We start from the raw sequence: 22,048 nt of genomic DNA on the forward strand, positions 1-22,048 counted from the left end.
TTTTTCACCATCCTTATGACACTGGAGTATTCAGAGGTTGTCTGTGAGCTTACTTTTCTATGAATTATGTACCTTCAAATGTTTTCTTGCTGCTCCTTAGCATTGTCTTCTTTTAATTTGAAGAAATCTCTTTAGCATTTCTTGTATTGCAAGTCTAATGTTGATGAATTCCCTTAGCTTTTGTTTGTCTGGGAAAGACTTTATTTCTCCTTCATATTTGAGGGTTAGTTTTGCTGAATAGGGAATTACTGGCTGACAGCCCTTTTCTTCAGCACCCTTAATATATCATCCCGTTCTCTTCTGACCTCTTCTGAGAAATTCACTGAAAGATGTATTGGGACTCCATTGAATGTTATGTGTTTCTTTTCCCTTGCTGCTTTCGAGTATTCCTTCTTTGTCTTTGGTTTTTGAAAATTTGATTATGATGTGCTTTGGGCTGTTCTTCCTTGGATTGAATTTGATTACCAGCCTCTGAGCTTCTTGTACCTGGATGTTGTCATCTTTCTCCATACCTGGGAAATTCTCAGTCATTATTTTCTTGAATATGCTTTCCGCATCTCTTCTTTTTTCTCTCCTTTGGGTATGGCAATTATGTGGAGGTTATTTCACTTGAAGGAGTCCCATCTCTGCTGTATTTCTGTTTAATTGTTTCTTATTCATTTTTCTTTTTGCTCCCTGATTTGATAATTTCATATGTTCTAACTTTGAACTTACTGATTCTTTTCTCTTTTTAAGTCTGCTATTGGAGCTTTCTGTCAAGTTTTTCAGTTCAGATAATGTATTCTTTATTTCTAGAACTTCTTTTATTTTTTTAATCAATTCATTTCCTTTGTCAAGTTTCTTATTCTGCTCCTGGATTGTTTTTGAGATATCATTTAATTTTCTGTCTGTGTTTTCTTGTGACTTCCTGAACATCCTTAAGGGGGTTATTCTGAATTCTCTGTCAGACAGTTCATAAAACTGCTGTTCCCCTGGGTCCATTACTGGTGCTTCATTTATTTTCTTTGTTGGTGTCATATTTTCTCTATTCTTTCCTGATCTTTGTGTCTTTACATTGATGCTTGGGAATTTGAAAAGACTGCTATTTCTTCTAGATTTTACAGATGTTCTTTGGTTGTGTTAGATCTTCACTGGTTAATAGCAGAGCTTTGTCTCTGGTCTATAGTTTTGGTTAATTCCAAAAGGGGGGGAACTTCCCATGGAGACCAACACTTGAGCTCTCTGGTTGCACTAAATTGCTGCTTTGCTGCTGATTCTCTGGGGAAGGCTTTTTGTACAGACTGGATATTAATTTTACCACTTCCAGGTTTTGTGAGGTCAAATACACCTGGCTGTGTGGAAATTCTGGCCCAGGACTGAGTTTTCCCAGTAAACTGCAACCCCTGCAGTTCTATGGCCCTCACCAATCTCCACTGAGTGAGCATGTGCCAATCAAAAGGAAGATCAGCTGCCCACTCTGCACCCCAATGTTCTCCTGGCAGGCCAGCCTTCCCACACTCCAAATGCTTCCCGTAGGGCAGGCTGTGCACAGGTCCCTTGCAATGACTCACCAGCCTCTGAGTCATTCCTTTCTTCATTCGGCTGTGGCCTCTTCCTCCTATATGGGCCCATAGGAACCCTGTCAGTGGTCTCGCTGGCTTGGGGACTGGAATGGTGCACTCCAAGGCCCTCTTCTCCCCTGCAGACTCCAGGCAACGTCATGCAAAGGGCTCAGCGGTGGCTTTTCCTGGTGCCTGCTCCATGTGCTACAGCTTCTTCCCATCTCTCACAGGGCCAGCCTTGACACAGCCAGGGCTTGAAACAGAGCAGTTTCTTCTTCCTCTCACCATGGTTTATCCACCTTCGTGAATTCCATGGGTCTCTTCTCCTCTTCTCCCAAGCTCCAGTGGTCCCAGATTGGCAGTCTTTGCTTTTCAATCGCTGTAAATTGGTCAGTTGTAGAGGAGAGTGACACTGGAGACCATCTATTCCACCATATTGATGATGTTCACTTCTCGTTTTCTTCATACTATGTTGACATATCGATGACCTTACTCAAGATGCTTGTAAATAACCTGTACAGTTGATTAACCTCTTAGAGATTTCTTCACCCCAAATGCTGGCTCCATTTCCCAAGCAATTTTCTACACACTAGGGAGCTGGGCCATAGCTGTTTTCTGGGTGTGTGAATGAAATGCATTTTCTATTATCTATTCCTATTTACTCTTACTGCACAGAAACAATTAATTATGTATTTAAATGACATAGGGTAAGTGCAGGAAAAATGTAACACTTCCCAGCCCGGTGCTGCTTACTCACTCTTTTTCAATGTGTGCTTTGTCTATTTGTGTTTATCTTGGCCAGATGGGCACATGATACAGGGTTAGTGAGATCAAATGCTATAAAGGAAAAGTAGAGGACAGTTCATAATGGTCACCAACTCTGGATGTACTTTTCTCTCAGAATGTGGCCTCTGGCATCTAGGATTCTGGACATCTGCTTGAGTCATAGTACATAAGAAATAAGAGGTGCTGTGGGAAACCATGCTCAGTAAGTCTCATGGAGCTTTCTTAGAGTACCGAGGTAAAGGGAAAGCTTCTAGCGATTCTGTGTACTGGCATGCAATAGGTGTTCTACTCTATTCCATTCACCAAGTATTATTAAGCACCCACTTTGAATAACGTATTGTGCAAGGAGCTTTGAGAAATACAGAGATAAACAAGACACAGTCCATGTCTTCAAGGTGCTTATTATTTAGTGCTGTGGTTCTTATGCTTATTCCCCATGTGTCTTCTGGAGAATCTGATGAAAGCCATGGACCCCCCAAAACATACATGCCTAAATACAAAATTTAGCTCATGATTTCAGGGACTCTTTTCTCCCCTAATGTCCAATCATGGGCTGATCTATAAAATGAAGGAAAATAGTCGTTCATCAATAACCGTGGGAAATGCAGAGTGTCATAACTGGTCTAATAGATATTTGAAGGACTTTGGAAAAAACAAAGGGAGAGAGTAATTCTGAGGGTATCAGAATGGGCTTCCTGGGGGACATGGCATGTGTGTACTACATTGAGGGATGGTGGATCGAAGGGTATGCCTGCTGGAGGGAGCAGGCTGAGTAAAGGCACATGTAAGAAAGCCAAGGGCATATTCTGGAATTGTAGTAAGTCCAGTGAAACTAAATATTAGTAGACTGAAGTCCAAACATTGGTTTTCATTCTCAGCATTCTGGCTTTTATTCAATAGGCAGTGGAGAACAGCATGCCCAGAGCTGAGCCTTATAATATTTCTTAGGATCTATAGAAAGGGACAGAAACTGGAGCTGAGTAGAAGGTTAGCTTCTAAGTATAAGGCAATAAAAGCCCAAACTGGGGCACTAGAATATAGGGAATGGAAAAACCACATTAAAGAAACCTATAAGAAGTTATCCAGTGAAGTCTAAAAGCCCTGTATAAAATAACTACCCACAGGGGAGATAAGATGCTAGATTCCCTTGGTTCTAAAGTTACTAAATATATTCTGAACAAAGTTAAACACGGGCCATGAGAAATAGGTTATCGTTCACATCTTTCTTTTCATTTTTACCTTCTCTTGGTATTTTTACAATCCTTGGTACAAAACTTTGAAAAATAATAGGCTTAATAAATGCTTGTTCAATTGAATTTAGTTAAATTTCATTTACAGTATGACAGCTATTGAGCCAACAACTATTACACCTATTTTGAATAATGATGCTGGTCTACAAACACAATTTAAGGAACACTGAATACATTTTCCTAATAGGCAGTGGATGTACTGCCAGGGCCTTCGAGGATTGGCATGATATTCCATTTGATTTCACACCAAAAATATGTGGTAGACCTTTTTATGAAGCTTTATTACATCACCTTAACCAGGAAATTAAAGTGAAACTTAAATATTATCTTTGTGAAATATGATGCTTCTCTCCAAGGATCATAGCAAAGAGAACTACCTCACTGATAGAAATGTACTTTGGGAGCAAGGAAGATGTTGGACTAGGAAGCATAAAAGTACTTAGTGAGCTACTCAGGTGTTTGGGTTCACATTTTATAAAAGTATAACTCATGCGCAGTAATGGAAACAAATCTAAAAATTGAGCTTTTACTGACATTTTCTTTCTGGATTCAATATTTGGTTTATATGAGTGATGGCTAATATCGTCAAAGTAATCACATCAAAGTACATTTCTTGAGCCTGGCAAAGCATAGCATTTAATTGAGTTCTTCCTCCCTAATAGATTTTTTAAACACTACTGTGTCGTAATAAAAGGTCTAAATAAGGGCATAAAAATAAATGATTTAGTTCAGAAATCTTAACTGGGTAATTTGCACCTGGCTTTCTTGACCACAATGTTCCCAGGATTCTGTATTATCTTTTCAAAAAAGTCCTCTGAATCAAATGAGCATCAATTTCCTGTTCTTCCTGTCTCTTGTCTAGTTCCATCCTTTAAGTCATGCTCCATAGTAGTGGTTCTCAAAGTTTACTGTCTATCAAAATCGCCTAAGGAGCTGCTTAAACCTAGGGACAGCCTGGTCACATCCAAGACCTGTTCAGACACCATAGTTTAAGAGTCACTCACAGCTCTAAATAGCAGCCCTGATTTTCACCACCAGAGTCGGCGGTAGATCAGGATCAGCTCAGATGGTAGTTTGAAAATGAAACTAAGCACTGAACTTGATAAGATGCAAATTCTCAATAAAACATAAAAAGAAATAAATTTAAATATAGATATATTTGCTCATTGAAAAATTAGGAAAATGTTATATAGTGGGCAATAAAAAAGATTACTTAGTTACGAACCCTACTTTCCTATAAGACCAAACACAAACTACTCTGGCCCAGTCAGGTCAGTACAAAATCTAAACACATTATCTTCACTTACTGCTCTGTGCTATAAGTCCCTGGATCGTCTTCTTCCTGGGGTATCCCCCCTCCTTATCTCCATCTGTGCACTTCCTGCTGTGCTTTGGGAATTAACTTGAGCCTTCACCTCTTCCTGCAAAGTTTCCAGCCCACAATAGCATCCCTGTATTTTGAACTTCTGTAGTACTTAAAAAAAAAAACTTCACTGTGGATGTGGGCTTTTAATCTATTTTTTTGTCCTCTTTTCCAACTCTGTATGCATAAGCACATGGCACACTTTCTCCATGTCACTGCCTATATGTACAACAGATGTACATACATACAGTTAAGTAGTAATATGTGGAAATATTCTTTTTTCTCAAGAGCTGAGGATCTCTGAATTTCAAGGTAGATATTTGACCTGAAATGGAACTAAACTAGTAATATCTTTCAGTTGTATAACACCATTCCATCCATTAAGAGGAAAATAAACCTGAACTTAGAGAAGAAAGCTTGTGTTAAGGGACAAATATCTTTAGAACTGACAGAGTGGAGCAAAGAATTGAAAGAATTTTATTTCATAGGGGGTAGAGTTTCATAATTCTACCTGAATATGACAGTAAATTTTAAGCCTCTTTGTTTCCTCTCAAAAATAATAATGCCTAAAATTATATAGTGCTTTACAGTTTGCTAAGCGTTTTCCCATGTAAATTATCATTGTTCCTCAGAATACCTGTAAGATAAGAAAAGTGGATATTATTACTCCCTTTGTACAAATGAAGAAGCACTTGAATCCAAGTCTACTATCTCTAAGCCCATTTTTTCCTTATAAGATAAAATAGATAGATGTATACATTGTGTACTGATTACCATGAATATGAAATCATTGCATTGTACAACGTGAATATATGTAATTTTTATTTGCCAATTAAATGTTTAAAAAATGAAAAGAGAGAAAGTAGATTATTTGCATGCTCAATGCACTTCCTTGCTTAAAATCTCTATTCCCCACCTTGTATAAGTTCTGGGTGGCCAGGGACCTGCCTATCTTGTACACTCTAATTTCAGAACCCAGAACAGTGCTGCCGCCACACAAGAAGGGCTTAGTAAATACTTACTGTATGAAAGAAGTTTTACAACTCTGATATGGAAGGCCAAGAAAGAAAGCCAATGAGCTGCCTAGGACAGAGTTTAATGAGGAATCTGGAGTGGTTTCTGACACTCACAAGGGAGAAAGTTCCTCTCCCTCCTCCTCACATCCCACCCCTGTGAAGCTTGACTCACATGGGAAGCTCCATAAAAGCATTTGTACTTAACGCCTACTTGTCACTTAGAATATTGAATGAAACTTTCCCTTTGAGAGTTGGCATATCAAAAAGATAACGCTTATATATGTATGTTCATCGTTTATTTCCAAAGACAGCATAATTTTGTTGGAAAACTAAAAGAATGAATCTCCGAAATTAAATTTTCTACAAACCAACAAACATATTTTAAGAATCTATTATGTGAAAGAACACGATTTGGCACTTCAAACCCAAAGTGCGAACTAATCAGAAATATCAGAACTGGGTTCTCATACTTTGAAGAGTGTGGTTACAGTGGAAAATTTATGCTGGAAATATTGCACTGAAGGTCAGAACGTTTGTATCTTGGGAGGGGGGAATTGGATGATTTTTCAGGGGAAACAGCTATCTCCACTGCTATGGGATTTGATGGATAAGTCAACAGCAGAACTCTCCCTGCATTTACCTGCATGTCTCACAGAGGGGAAAACAAGTCATAACAAAACCTCAGACACCAGTCACCATCACTTTAAGCATGGGGGTAAGGGTGGGGGTTGAGGGGTCATGTACATGGGTGCACGTGCGCGCGCGCGTGCACACACACACACACACACACACACACACACAGTCTACACACTAGAGGATATGTATCTTCCCAATGGAATATGTATTTCCAATGACATATTGCCATATTATATCCAATTCTCAGCCTAACTGCAATTTTCTTTCCTAATTAGGAAAGCACACCATAATGCAATGAGTAATCTTCTTCTAGATGTGAACCTCAAACCTCTCTAAAATAATGTGAATACGTAATTAAATAAATCATTCTTAAACTGCATAAATTAATTGATCATAATCAGCTTCTTGCAACACACCACACGACCTATTAGGACAAACCAAGCTGTCTTGATGCCAAAAGACTGAGAACTATGACCTTGAGCAGCACTTCTTATACTTTAATGTGAATACAAACTGCTTATTAAAATGCAGATTCTGATTCTCTAGGTCTGGTATAGGGCCTGGGATGCTGCATTTCTAAGAAGCCTGTGCTTTGCTACTTCAAGTGTGATGCTGGACCAGCAGTGGCAGCGTCACCAGGAAGCTACTTTACAAACTTGTAGGCAATTCCATGGTGCAGCCAATATTGCGAATCATGACTCCAAAATGACTGGAGTTAACTCACTGTGATTGGCCACTGAACTTTCCCAGCTGCAAACTCTTTGAAAACTTTCTAAAGGTTTATAAATCAGTGGTTGTCGGAATCACCTGGAGAGTTTTGTCAAAACCCTTTCACACTCTCAAATTTGGGAATCAGGAGGTGGTAGAATCTGGGTTTGGGAATTTCGAAAGGATCTCCAAGTGCTTTAGAAAAAGGACATCAAGCTTGGATTTAGTGACCTCGATTCAGCCTCTATAATGTGGCCCAGAAAAGGCTGGCCCTGGACTAAACTATGGATAAATCCTGAAATTGTCTTCTTTATATTCCTACTACATCATATTTATATGATTCTACTACTCAATAAAGTTTATGACATCAGACTTTCCTATCTAGACATAACTGGGTTTGTGATTTTAGCACTTTTCCCAAGAATACTTGAATTTAAGTCATCTCTAACTAGGGACTAATGACTCCACCTCCTATTAACATAGTGTAAGACATCAGCAAACAGGTAAGAAACACCTCTTGAGATCAACAAAGTCTTCTCTACCCACCTGCAACCCACCGCCCCAACCCAGCCCTTTTCTACCCGAGATAACCTGGACTTATGGCAAACTATTGGAGCTTTGTCTATTTCCGTTTATTTGTAAAGACAAACTCCTACATATTAATAATTAATACCTGAAACCAACACTAATATCTTTACTTTTAAGATTCTATGAAGCGCTAAATATTACTTTAAGAATACATTTTGATTATTCTTGATATGGTTAATGTCAACTAAGAAAGTTTATTATGCAAAGGGCTGCCTTACCTATCATATTAATATAAAATGTATGCAGTTGTACAGATGAGGGAACCCCACTTCCTCTTGCCTCTGCCTAGTAGCAGGTGCTCTGTGGTGGACAGTTAAAGCTTCATAGCTATTTAGTAAAATATGCACAGTGCCATCTAGTGGGTTATAATTATTATTGCATAACCTGAATAAATGTCCTTTTCTAAAATGATTTAACAGCTCCACAAAAAGCAACATATTTATACAACTGTCAGATTTTTAACACAGACTTTTTAATAACTTCCTAATGAGTGTTTCTACTTAAATAAGCTAAAATCTTATGAGACTTAAGTTTCTCAATAATAATAATAATATATGTTGAATGCTTATTATGCGCTAAGCACTGTGTGAAGTGCTTTACGTGGAATATCTCGTTTGACCCCCGAAAGGACCCTGTAAAGGATTGTATTGTCCCCATTTTACAGCTGCGTAAACTGAAACTTAAGGAGTTAAGTGACTTGCGTAAGGTTGTATGTATCGCCGTTAGGGGAAGCCGGTCGGAACCCAGCCAGTGCCCAGGACTCCGAACCCTTCTGTGCTATGATTACCCTCCCAAAGTAGTTACTAATGAAATAAAGTTTCCAAGAAAGCTTTATGAAAAGGGGCCTAATTTTCCAATACGGTAAAATCAATTCAAACTTCACTAACTCAGAATTTATAACAGCTAAACTGAATAAGTATCTGCTTTTGTGGCTGGAATGTGGTTTGTGCTTCTTTTGTTTCACCCGCATGATTTATGATCAAAATTATGTGTTGATTAGTTTATTGAATTTGGGAGTCTGGGCTCAAACTTAATTTGGGACTCATAGATCTTAGAAATCAAGAATAGTGTACTTATGGATTTGAATCAGAAAGTGTTTAATTATTTTAACGATAATAGTTATTAATTGTTGTACACCTGTTCGGTGCCAAGCACTATGATCAGCACTTATAAATACATGTTCCTGTTGACCTCACTATAACTCCCTTTGGAATCGTATTAGTCTCTTCATTTCTTAAAAAAAAATTAAAAAGGAATAATAATATTTATAGACATGAAATAACTTCTATCATAATCCCATTTTTTTAACCTTGAAGTGCAGTTTATTTTATTTATTCTATTTATTTATTTACTTATTTATTATGAATATTCACGAGATACAAAGCTGATTGTCCCCCCTCCTGCCCATGACGTGGGGGCCAGATTCATACTGGGGGCATATCCGTTACCAGAAATTACTTTTGTAGCCTTTGTCCCCTCCCAATTACTCCCCACCCTCCCTCCCCCTCCCCCAATTTGTAGCCCAAGGAATGTTCCCTCCCTCTGTTGGATCATGGCACTACTGTGGTCTTTCTTTCCTGCCTTCTTTCTCTCTTAGTTCCCACATATGAGTGAGCACATGTGGTATTTATCCCGCTGTGTTTTGCTTGTTTCACTCAACATAAGTTTCTCCAGGTTCATCCATGTTGTTGCAAATGGGAGCATTTCATTCTTTTTCATGGCAGAGTAGTATTCCATAGTGTATATACCACAGTTTCCTTATCCATTCATCTATTGAGGGACATTTAGGTTGATTCCATATCTTGGCTATTATAAACAGAGCTGCGATGAACATGGGAATGCAGGTATCTCTTCGACATGATGATTTCCATTCTTCTGGATATATACCCAGAAGAGAGATTGCTGGATCGTATCTGTAGTTGTTTGAGAAACCTCCAAATTGTTTTCCAAAGTGGTTGTACTAATTTACAGTCCCACCAACAGTTCAGTAGTGTTCCCTTCTCTCCACACCCTCGCCAGCATTTGTTATTCACCGTCTTGTTGATTATAGCCAGTCTAACTGGAATGAGGTGGTATCTCAATGTGGTTTTAATTTGCATTTCCCTGATGACTAGTGCATAATCCCATTTTGTATCTAGCACTCTGTATGTCACAGTATGTTGTAATTTCTGATCATCTGCTTGGGAGGTTCTTTGAGTCATATCTGTGTCCCCACCAGATTCTCAGCTCCTTGAGGCAGAAATCACATCTGTATTATTTCCCATTGAGTCCCCAGGACTTAATATCTCGCACATAATTATGAAAATTAGTTTTATTTACATCATTGATAATAATCAATTCTTACAGTAATCCAAAATTAGTATTGCATTTTTCCTTATATGGGACCTTGAATGTGTGGGGACATAAATATGAAGCATATTTATTTTTAATAACTTTCATATGATTTCTAGATATTTTATTTGTCCTTAAAAATAATTACCTTTTTCTACATGTCATTCCAAGTGATTTACAGGCATCATCTCATTTAATCCTCATAGTAATAATCTGAGGGTGGGTGCTATTATCAGTCCCATTTTTCTAAGATGAGGACTCAGAGAAGTTAAGTAACTTGACCAACAGTATACCTAGGATTCAAATTAATACCTGTGTGATTCTTCACAACTATGCCTTATTGCCTCTTTAGAAATCAAATGCATACTTAGAAAACCCTGCTTTCCTGTTGAGTCATTTCTTCATTCTCTCATTTAGTAAACGGACACTTATTAGGCTCCTATGATGTGTTAGGCACTGTGATGGGTGACAGGGGTGGGAAGAGTTATCGCAACAAACACAGTCTCTTCTTGTGACATGTATAATGCAGAGCGGGAAACAGACAACCAGCTGGTCCACATGGGGAGGAACAGGGTTCTAACATGGCACATAGGAGGGGTACAAAACCTGGAGACAGGACATCCAAAAAGGCATCCTGGAGGAGGTGGTGTTAACACTAAGGTATACAGATGACATGTAGATGAGAAGTAAGCAGGGGCCAAATTTTAAAACAAAAACAAACAAACCAAAAAAAAAAGAAAAGAAAATCTGGTAAACCACGTTTGGATTTCAAATTAATGGGAAGTTATTAAAGGACTTTAAGCCACATACAAGTGACGTGTCAGATTTACAGTTCAGAAATACCATTCTGGCTGCAGTCTATGGAAAGAATTGGAGCAGTGAAAGAATGAAGACAGAAAGAATGGACTCTGCCAATCAGTAAGAAACAATGGTAATAGCACTGGATGGAAGTGGGTGGTGATACTTGAGCTCATGGAAATGGAGGGATTAAAGTGACATTTAGGAGATGGAGTCCATAGGACCTGGTCATTTATAGGACTCAGGAATGAAATCCAGATTCCAGCTGGAGGAGAGAGAAAGCGGGGTGATGCCATTCACCGGGGAAGAAAACCCCAGAGCAAGCAGGTTTGGCAGGAGAAAGATGAGTATAGGTTGCACAAGCTGAGGGACCCTCTCGTGGGCATGTTGGCCACTCCCATGGGCCTTTATGATGATGGCCACTCCCATGGACCTGTATGATCCCATGCCTGGGAATCCTCAGAGGATTCCCTATGTCCTGCACTCATCAGCAGAGAGCTAGGCCTTCCTCCACCAGCAGCCATTTCTTTTCTTGGCTTGTAGCCATCTCTCTCCCATGCTCAAGTTCATAGTCCATGCGTCTCTCCCCAGATGCCTGTTTCATATGATCCATAGCCAGGAGTCAGGTGAGAATAGATCAGCAGACCTCTTCCCATGGTGACCTGGACACAGAGACCAGCCAGGACGACAGGCCGGATCTCATCATCGCTGCTCTCTTTACATCCTGCACCCAGACATATCCCCAAGGACTAGATCCAGAGGATTCTCAGATCAAATATACAGGGAGTAATTAGTGGGGTCCCAGCTATTTCCCTCAAGAATTTAAATAAATAAATAAGTTTATAAATGCCATTTCCCTGAGAGTACCTTGCTTTCTAAATTGGAAAATGTGGATAAATAAATGCTAAGAAATACTAATAATTTTCTTGTTTAATATTTTTGGTATACAGAGAAGATTGCATGTTTGGAATCACTTAAATCTGAATTCTTTCAAATCTAAGAAATACTTAAGTATTTCTTTTGGTAATTGATTTGTATTCATCTGCCCCAAACCAGAGATATACCAGTTTTTCTTTTGACATGACTCACGTTATTCATTTGTTGCTATGTAATGGATTGTCTATTGTGTAGCAGGCACCACCACTTTTTACTTCGTGCATTTTTCCACTTAAGGAATATCATACCCATTTTATAGATAAGGAAAGTGAGGGTCTAAGACTTAGAGGCTAAGAGATTATGCACTTGTAGTCGAACAGCCAGATTTGGAACCGAAGTCTTTGGACTCCAAGTCCAGTGCTCCTTGCATTTGAGCACAGGTCCCTTCCCTTCATAACATAAAATGTTGTTTTAAGTAATTATTAAAAGTAACAGCAAACATCCAAATGAAGGACACAGTGAAGGTTCTATATAATCTATTTTTGTTACTTTCAGGATTTGCATAAATCCACTTGTCTCTTAGGTCCTAAAATGCACATAAAATTAGTTATGAGAGCCTGACTTTGAGTTTTTGTGTTCCTTTATGCCTAATTTGGTGAAAAGAAAGCTACAGAGATTCCTCAAAAGTCCTGTGCTTAGAGACCCTGCAGTTAAACTCAGCCTGGGAAAAGAGAGTCTGACTTCAAAAGAATTGGCTGGTTGGTTGGTTGGTCAGCTTGTTTGTTGTTTTGATGAAGGAAATTAGTGATAAATTTCTCTAATACCAAAAGTGAGAAATCAAAGGCTCTGTTCAGAGAAACAATAGGAAAAGGAGCCAAGAAATCACATAGTCATACAGTTCAATGCCAGGCACCCATAGTAGGAGCTCCATAGATGCTAGTTTTGTTTTTTAAATACGTTATCAGAAGTAAGCCAAGAGGTAGGAGAAAAAAACTAGGGAGTTTTTAGTGAAGGGGCATATATGGAGTGCCCATTTCTCAGGAACTGAAACATAAAAGTGTGTATTTCATTGAGAAAAGACAAAAATATTTATTTGCAAATGCAAAAGTATAATGAAAAGTGGACCTTAAACTTGATGAAAATGTGGAGGAACTGAAACCCTCATAGACTGCTGACAGGAATGTAGAATGTACAACTACTTTAGAAAACACTGGAAGTTTCTCTTAAAATTAAACATACACCATCCATACAACCCAGCCTCTTCATTTCTAAATATTCATATTTACCAAGAAAAATGGAAGTATGTGTCTATACAAAGGCTTATACATGATTGTTCATAGCAACTTTATTCCTAATAACCAAACACTGGAACACCAAATGTCCATCAACAGGTGAGTTGATAACCAAATCGTGATATATCCATGCAATGGAATACTACTCTGCAATGAAAATAAGCAAACAATTGATAAATGCAATGGCATAGATGAATCTCCAAATAGTTACACTAAGTAAAAGAATCCAGATAAAAGAATACATACTAGAATTAGAATTCTAGAAAATCATGACAGAAAGCAAATCAGTGGTTGCCTGCAATGGAGAATGGGATGGATTACAGAGGAGCAGAGGAGACACTTGGGGGTGATAGACATGCTCGTTATCTTGGTTGTAGTGATGGTTTGGGGATGTCATATCAAGGCCTCAGGGTAAACAGGAGAAATAGAAATGGATTTCTTGACTATGCTAATGAAAGTAACCATGCCATAGATTAAATTAACGAGTCAATAATGTATTGCCAGTGACTGCCCGTGCACCTTTGCATTTGTTGGTTAACTTCCCTGTTCCTCATTTTTTTTTACATGTAACATGGAGACAATGGCTGCATTTCAAGGGTCATTGCAAGGATTAGATATAACTATCTACTGCAGTGTTCAGTAAATCATTTGCTTGCTATTATATTCCACACATCAAGTCTTAGAGATCATGCACTGTCTGTGTATGTTCACTTATGTCAACTCCAACGACAGCTGAACACATGTGAACAGCCTAGAAAAAACAGGGCAGATAGACATGTTCGTGTATTTGCCTTTCCATGCACTTTGGGCTGATGTGTTAACTCTGCTTTAATTGTAGTGCATCTGGTGGACATTTGGAATGTCATAGAAGCATTGCGGGAAAATGCTCTGAACAACCTGGACCCAAACACAGAACTCAATGTGGCCCGCTTGGAGGCTGTGCTCTCCACCATTTTTTACCAACTCAACAAACGGATGCCAACCACTCACCAAATCCACGTGGAGCAGTCCATCAGCCTCCTGCTTAACTTCCTGCTGGCAGCCTTTGATCCGTAAGCTCCTCCCAATGTCTATTACTCTCTACATGATTAGTTTCTGTTTCCTCTTGTGCTTCTTGGTCTTTTTCCCAAATAATTTTCTAGAGTAAGTATCTGTTTTTTCTTCATTAGATGCCTATGTCAATAAAGTTTCTATGTGTTTAGTATAATTTTTAATGCTGTGGAAAAGACTAGAGAGTGAAATAGTACCATAGAAATTTGAGGACAAGTGTATTTTATATGCTGACCTTTATTTAACTCATCCCACACTTCCTAGAAGCTATGGACGTTTGAGAGTGTTCTGTGCTGGCATGTCTGTGGAGCAATTTAATGAAGCGTGAAGTGGGAGGATGTTTTTAACTCTCTTCTTTGCAAATTGTCTAAGACAGTGTTTCTCAGGTGTCACAATAAGATCCTAGAGCAATCAGGGAAGAAATTAAAAAGGGTTTCTTGACTAGCCTTGTCAAAGTAACCATGACTTGCATTAAATGGACTGGTCAGTCATGTGCCACAATAAAACAATGAGATGTCATCTACACATCACAACTGAAACTCAGCCCCATTATTGTATACCCTCCCCCCACAGACTCAGAGACTTTCAGAGCCGGCTGAGATATTAAAGACTATTAGTCCAAATCTCTCATTTTACAGAGAGAGGAACTGAAGCACAAAGAGATTGTTCCATGTCATGTCCATTGTCTCATAGCATATTGGTGGCAGAGTGGGGACTTAGGTGTTCAGCTAAGCTTTCTTTCCCAAGGTATATGTGGCAGCCTTAAGAAGTGTAAGAACTGTCAGGCACAGAAAGAGAAATACCACATGTTCTCACTTATTGGTGAGAGCTAAAAATTAATATATAAATTCACACACACACACACACACACACACACACACACACACACACACACAAAACTGGGGGGGGAAGAAGATATAACAACCACAATTACTTGAAGTTGATAGACAAGCAAACAGAAAGGACATTGTTGCTGGGGAGGGGGGAGGGAGGAGGGAGGGAGGTTTTGGTGATGGGGAGCAATAATCAGCCACAATGTATATCGACAAAATTAAAAAAAAAAAAATGTTAACTAGAGAAAAAAAAAAAAAAGAAGTGTAAGAACTCCCCTGAATTATATTATCAGCCTAAAGTTTCCAAAGGGCTTTTGCTAATAGGCTCTAGTCTAGTCTATCACCACCTCCACTTTCACCACTTGTTTAGAATATTAAAAAGGAAAATTGCTAGCCTGACCTTTCAGCAATCACATTTTAAGACTCTCAGAAGATTTTGCTTAGTTTCATTGTCTGGCCAATGCTTAGAAGAATTTACACCGGCAATGGAGATGTTCCAGCCAGGCTAATGTTATTATGCTACTCACAAAAGTCACCAGCTGTCACTTTACAACCTACCGTGGTAATGGGATTGTTCCTGCTCGCCTTTACCAGTGTACATTATCGTCTCCATAATGTTTATATTTTCAGAAATTCTCAAGTTGAAATAAACAATTTTAAAATGAGCAGTCCAGCTTGGTAGATTTTTTGCTTCATCTGTACAGACTTCAGAACTAGATGTACTGCTCTGGCCTAATCGCTGCGGCAGCTGGTGGTGGGGCAGGTAGACAGAGCTATGGTTCCACATGACAGGCTGCAGAATGGAAGCAGAAATGTGGAATTTCTGTAATGGCATTTCCGTCCTGGCCTCTTAGCAAGAGAGTGGCAGATTTCAGACTTGCCACTGAAGACTTCAGGGGACTTATTTGTTATAAGTGTAATGACGGAAAATGTAAAACGAGAAATATAATTTCCCACTAAATCCTAGAGTACTGATACAGAAGATTCATAAGGAATCAAAACTAAAGAATAATTTACTCCTACTTCATAAATACAGAAACAGAGCCAGATTAACAATAAGGAAAGGGGTGTCTGGTAAAAGATATGGGACTCAAATTAATAGTTAAATTTTTCACTTTTCTTTAGGAATACAGGTTGGATCATTCCAAAAAATAGAGCTATAAATGTTCTCTAAAATAGCTACTGATAATACAGCTGAATCACTTTAGGAGTGATGAATGCTAAGTTTAAGGATTATCTGTAGGTTAGGAGCAATTCACACAAATGTTCAGAAGAAATATTTGTTTACTACCTATTCTTCTTATACATAGGAAGGCCCCCGATGTATACTTTCAATAATCTTATTGTAGTAGATTTATAAACACAGTCACATAGACAAATCTCATTGCAGAGATTTATAAACATAACCACATAGAGACCCCAGTCTGCAGATATTTATGCTTCCTCTCCTTTGGCATAGCAAATTAGTATAGGCAATTCTACTGATAGGCAAAATTTCCATGTGATGGCTTTTGGAATTTTAAATGTAAAATGTAAGCCATCAGGATGTACAACTAACTGGAAATGTAATTTAGAAGTGAATCTAAGAAGAAAAACTTAAGAATAAAATGAGTGTTCAACTCTATTTCTTATAATAGTAAACTCTTATTTATCCCACTGAGATCCAGAATGGAAATCTGATGTCACTTTCTATCAGCTTTTCTACCACCGTGACATAGTCCAAGTGTTTTTAAGAGAACCTTCTGCATTATGGCAGATACAAATGAGCCTGATACCCATAAAACAAATATGTGCTGCTGCTATTATAGGATAGCTGAAACAGTTAGTGTATTTCATCCCATTGCTGGATTTTAAGTGGACAAATATGTGCTTAGAAGTTGGTTGGAAATCGTCCACTAGGTGATACCTTTATTAATAGTATAATTATTATGTTCACATTCCTAACATTTCCAGTTTGTGGTATTAATAATTAGAGATGCTTTAAGAATCTGGCCTCTAAAGAGGTGATGTTTAAAATATAAATAAATAAAATTTTTAAAAAGGGAAAGACAGTATAGTGATTTAAACTCATGAAGAATTACAACTTGAACTTAAAGAAACTTGGTCATTTTTTAGTGGTGCCTTAAAATGCATCAGACCCAGCCAGGTGGACTCTGCCAAGAAAATGATAACCTGAAATGAGATCAAAGCCCACTTCACTTGTATGTATTCCCTGGGAACCAAACTCACCTTCTCACAATCAAAGTTTCACAAGAACAGCACTTGCCCTCAACCCTCCCGACCCCCTACCCCCCCCCCCACACACACACTCAAAAAAATCTGGATCTCAGTTCTCATATGAGGATGCTTACTGCAGACTATAATCAATTTCCTGGGTGCAAGGTTTCTCTGCAATTTGGCCAAGTCAGCCTCTTAGATGGTATGGTCCATAGCTACACATGGAGGATTATTTGTAGAATGTTAGGAGGTAGCATTTGACTCCAGTGGCCTATGCTTATGCATGCCATTCTATCACTGAAGAGACAGTCCCTTGAGTCTACAAGATTTTTGTTCTTCCTGATTTTCCTTCTAAAAATGGCTGTGTCCCTGGGAGGGTACCACCCAGTGAGCTATTTCCAACCACCTTCTAAGCAGATCCTACCCTTTCTAGGGTCTCTAGGGAAATGGATGGGTGTGCCTCTGAAGGATGGGAAAGGAAATGTCAAATGATGGGAGCAGGTGTGGAGAGAAAAAAAGATATAACTGGAAACAGCCAGAGCTTGAGCCAGTCCCTTCCTCTTGTCTCTTTCCTTCTGTGTACCCTGGAATTGCCTGCCACCTTCCCTTCTTTGCTGCCAGCAGCCTTCCACTGAGGCTCTCTCCTTCCAATCCACTAACAAAGTGACAGCAGCTTTTTCTCTCACCTCTTGTCCACATGCCAATGCGGGAAGGAAAAAAAACTCTTTGAAGTGTCCTAAGGACCTTTACTGTTGTTACTATTATTTAGGAAATAGAGAGTAACTCAAAAGAAAAACAACATGGCAGAAAGATACAAGATGAAAATAATTCTGAAAAGTCTATAATGTGCAGCGTTTGGAAGAGGTGCAGTCACAAACTGGTATTCTCTGAAGTCCTTTGCCTCCCACAAGCTACTTTAGAGTGGGACAATGTCTCATTCTTCTTCGTATGGCAGCACCTGAGACCATACCCAGCACAAGAATGAGTCAATGAGTGAAAATCAAAGGATGATCTTTCTTAGCTCTTGTCACACTAATTTCTTTTCATTCTTTTTCTGAGATTAAGTCCTCTTATTCTTTACTATATTCCAAGACCTAGATTCATACCCTCTATTTTTACTTCTGTTCCACAAAGAAGAAAACCAGATGTTACTAATGGGGATGATTCTACTTCCACAAAAGACTTCAATGTACTTGTCTCACTTTCTTCCTAATTCCCTAGGAAACACTAACAACAACTTAAGTCTTGATTTGATCTAATTTCAATTCAGTCGAATCTTCCTTTTTAGAACAGTTCTTCATAAAGTAGATTATGTGGCAGTAGTCTTGGTTTGAGCAAATATCATTCCTACGTATATTCAGTCACTCAAAAACCATAGAAGGGCAGTGATAAATATTAAAATGAACAGTTACTTTTCTATTTTCAGGATATTTAATGTACTTTAATGCTAATCCTCTAATGATAATAATAATATAATGATTATAATAATAGCTAAGATGTATTCAACATTTACCATGTGCCAACAATCTTACTTATTTGCTGCTATATTATTATAATTTTCCAGGTTGAGGAAGTGATGAAGCAGAGACAGAGAGAAGTTAAATAATTTGCAGGTCATACAGCTTTATACCAGATGAGATGAATGGGGAAAAAATCATTTTGTTTCAGGAATTACTTTAAATTCAGCTCAATTCATGCTTTGTATTTCATTTTTTAATATGAGAGTTAATGTACTTTTCTTTTCTCCCAGACTTTTCCTGCTTATTACAGAATATAATTATTATGCTCACATTCCTAACATTTCCAGTGTGTGGTATTGAGACACATTTGAGAGTGTATATAAAAGAAATGTGGATTTAACAAGTTTTACATTGTAGCATCAAAGTCAGTTTTATGACAGCTACCCAGAACTACACACCCATCCTGTAATAGTCTTAGATAAAGAATACAAAATTCTTGTATTTTTCTCTCTGTGTGACATAAGCACCTTGCTGAGCTATTCCGAAAGCCATTCCCACTGCTGAGCGATGAAAGGGGGACCACAGCAGTATTTCAAATGCGTAGATATGAAATGATCCTGGAACTCTGCCAAAATCCTTCTGCCTTTTGAATTTTAAAAATTGTTCTGATATTTAATGCAAGATGTACTACAAAGTACACAGCCATTCCTCTGTGCACCAACAAAATGTATTGTTCATGTTTGAGACTATGTGGATGTGTGAGGCCAATGGAAAGAGAGGAGAGTTACATAAAACCAACTGTTCTTCTCCATTCTTTCATGATCTATATGGCTAAAACTAGATATTTAAAACAGTGTTTACTTGGCTGGGTGATTTTTTTTCTTAGCACATCTTAAATTCAAGATGTCCATGGAACATTCTCCTCTAGTAACTAAAATTTTTGTTCTGGTGGATAATACTTTGTTCAAGATTCCTACATACTGCTAAAATGGAATCACTTTCCAAAGAATTTTTACAATTGTAGATAAATGGAACATCCTTAATGTCACTCGTCTGTTGTCAGAGTTATGTGTTAGATGAGTGGCAGCTGGAATTTCAAGGGAGTAAGGGAGACATCCCGACAGTATTGGCACCTTCCATTCTGGAGAAAGCTATGAGTTCTTTTTCCAGATGTTTTGCTAACATTTTGGGGGAACCCAAAGAGATGACAGATCCAAATAAGGGGTTTCTATCTATTCATAGGTTAACTCCACTATCCCCAAAACAAGAGTAACTATGTATGTAATCAGTTCTAAATTCAAGGCATCTCATAACTGCACAATCTAATATTAAGGGCTATAAAGTCAGTCATTGTAGTTTTACTCAAACACTTCGTATTTCTCAGTTTAAATCTTAAGTGGTAAATCAGAAAGTTTCTTTTCGCTTACATATTCATTCATCTCACTAACATATATTAAGAGCTTGCTGTGTGCTAGGTGTTATAGGATAGGGATAAATGACACTTAAGACAAGGTAAAGTGAGCTGAGATGCCCTTTGTAAAATTGTGTTGTATTAAAATTAACTGTTTCTTACCCTTTTTCTCCAATAGATTATCAGCAAATGGAAAGTAGAAGCCACTTCTTATTTATCTGTATATTCCCAGCCTCTAGGACAATACCAATAAATATTTATTGAGTGACTAAATGAGCAATCCATGTGAACGAAATAATTTTCAGATTTTAAAAAAAAAAATGTGTTATGATAGATGCATGTTGTGGAAGCATAGGGGAGGACGCGATTCTTTCAGCTAATTAAGCCACCAAAATGTGTGAGAAAGAGCTATATAAGTGCTGTGCATTTGCTTATCACAAATGCTTGTCTAATGTTTTTGTAAAACACATTGGTGAAAGAGGAGCTTCTGATTTTAGTACTCTTAAACAGAGAAATAATTTCTCCTGCCTGTTCAAGAAAGCATCTGTCAGAATTCAAATCTCACTTTTGAGGGCTTAAAATGGTATTTTGTATCTTCAAACAGGAAACTCTTGGCAATTTGGAGAACATTTACACTCTGTTCCAAGTTCATCCTAGTATCCCAGACCTTTCAATATCTAGATGTTGTTTTTCCTTCTTGTCAAAAGCAAATTTTCCCTTCCTGGCAACTTTTCCCTAAAAATAATTATCTTCTTAGGTGAAAGAAATTAGTTTGTTTTTTTGTAAGGTTATGGAAAACCCAGCTCAGACTAAAGCACTTAATCACTTTTTATTAGGACAAGTCAAACTTTGAAGTAATCGTGTTTTTAAGACAGACATTCTCCAAATCACCATATGTATTTTAACCAAAAATTAAGTGCTTTTTACTTTCCATTTGCAATCAGTTGTCCCCTAGGAATGTTTGAAAATTTTCGCAGTGAGAAAATAGAGAGGAGAATTAAAAGATTTTTAAAAACATTGATTTATGAAGCAATTTCAGTTTGTACCTTTCATAACTTGCATATGTTAACCTGGTTCCCTTAAATACCTGGTTAGATATTAATGAAATACCAACATAACTATTTTTCTTATTGAAACATACTTGATTATATGTATTTGTTGAGTACTAGTTGAATATCAATACCTATGTACAAGATGTGATGATTAAATCAGAATAATTAGCATATTCGTCATTACCAGTAATAAATTCTGTGTGATCCTTAACCATTTTCTCAAAAACCCCCCTCCCCATCTCCCTTTTCTACTTCTAATTCTGACAGTTCTGTTCTCTTCTTTTGAGAGTTTGACATATTATTGTGACTGTTGTCTCTTTGTTTCTTCCTTTCTTCCTTCCCTTCTTTCTTCCTTTCTTCCTTTCTTTCTTCCTTCCTTCTTTCCTTCCTTCCTTCCTTCCTTCCTTCCTTCCTTCCTTCTTTTATTTATTTATTAGCTCCCATTTATGATGAGGATATGCAGTATCCCTCTTTCTGTATCTGCCTTATTTCGCTTAACATAACTTTCTCCAAGCTCATTCATATTGCTGTGAATGGCAGAATTTCGTTCTTTTTTATGAATGAGTATTATTCCATGTTAAATATAACCACATTTTCCTTGTCCAGTCATCCATCAATGGATATTTATATTGGTTCCATATCTTGGCTATTGTAAATAAAGTTACAATAACGATGGGAGTGCAGGTATCCCTTCGGCCTGATGATTTCCATTCCTCTAGGTATATACCCACCAGTGGGATTGCTGGATTATATGGCAGTTCTATCTGTAGTTGTTTGAGAAACTTCCATACTGTTTTTCATAATATCTACACTAGTTTACAGTCCTACTAACAGTGTAGG

General features: G+C 37.9%; 1 protein-coding gene across 14 annotated transcripts in view; it reads left to right on the forward strand.

Annotated features, from left to right (window-relative positions):
• The window catches only part of DTNA (dystrobrevin alpha), a 385,407-nt gene that overhangs the window by 271,845 nt on the left and 91,514 nt on the right, over window positions 1-22,048 (forward strand). For all 14 annotated transcript variants that reach the window (XR_010021503.1, XM_063077106.1, XM_063077108.1 and 11 more), the window contains one exon: window positions 14,024-14,237. Coding sequence is in view for 13 of the 14 variants with exons in the window: in XM_063077106.1 (XP_062933176.1) it covers window positions 14,024-14,237 (214 nt within the window). In the remaining variant the exon portion in view is untranslated. The remainder of the gene's footprint in view (window positions 1-14,023; window positions 14,238-22,048) is intronic.

This window comes from Cynocephalus volans, chromosome 13 (assembly GCF_027409185.1).
Source record: "Cynocephalus volans isolate mCynVol1 chromosome 13, mCynVol1.pri, whole genome shotgun sequence".
In the NCBI taxonomy this organism is placed as follows: Eukaryota; Metazoa; Chordata; class Mammalia; order Dermoptera; family Cynocephalidae; genus Cynocephalus; species Cynocephalus volans.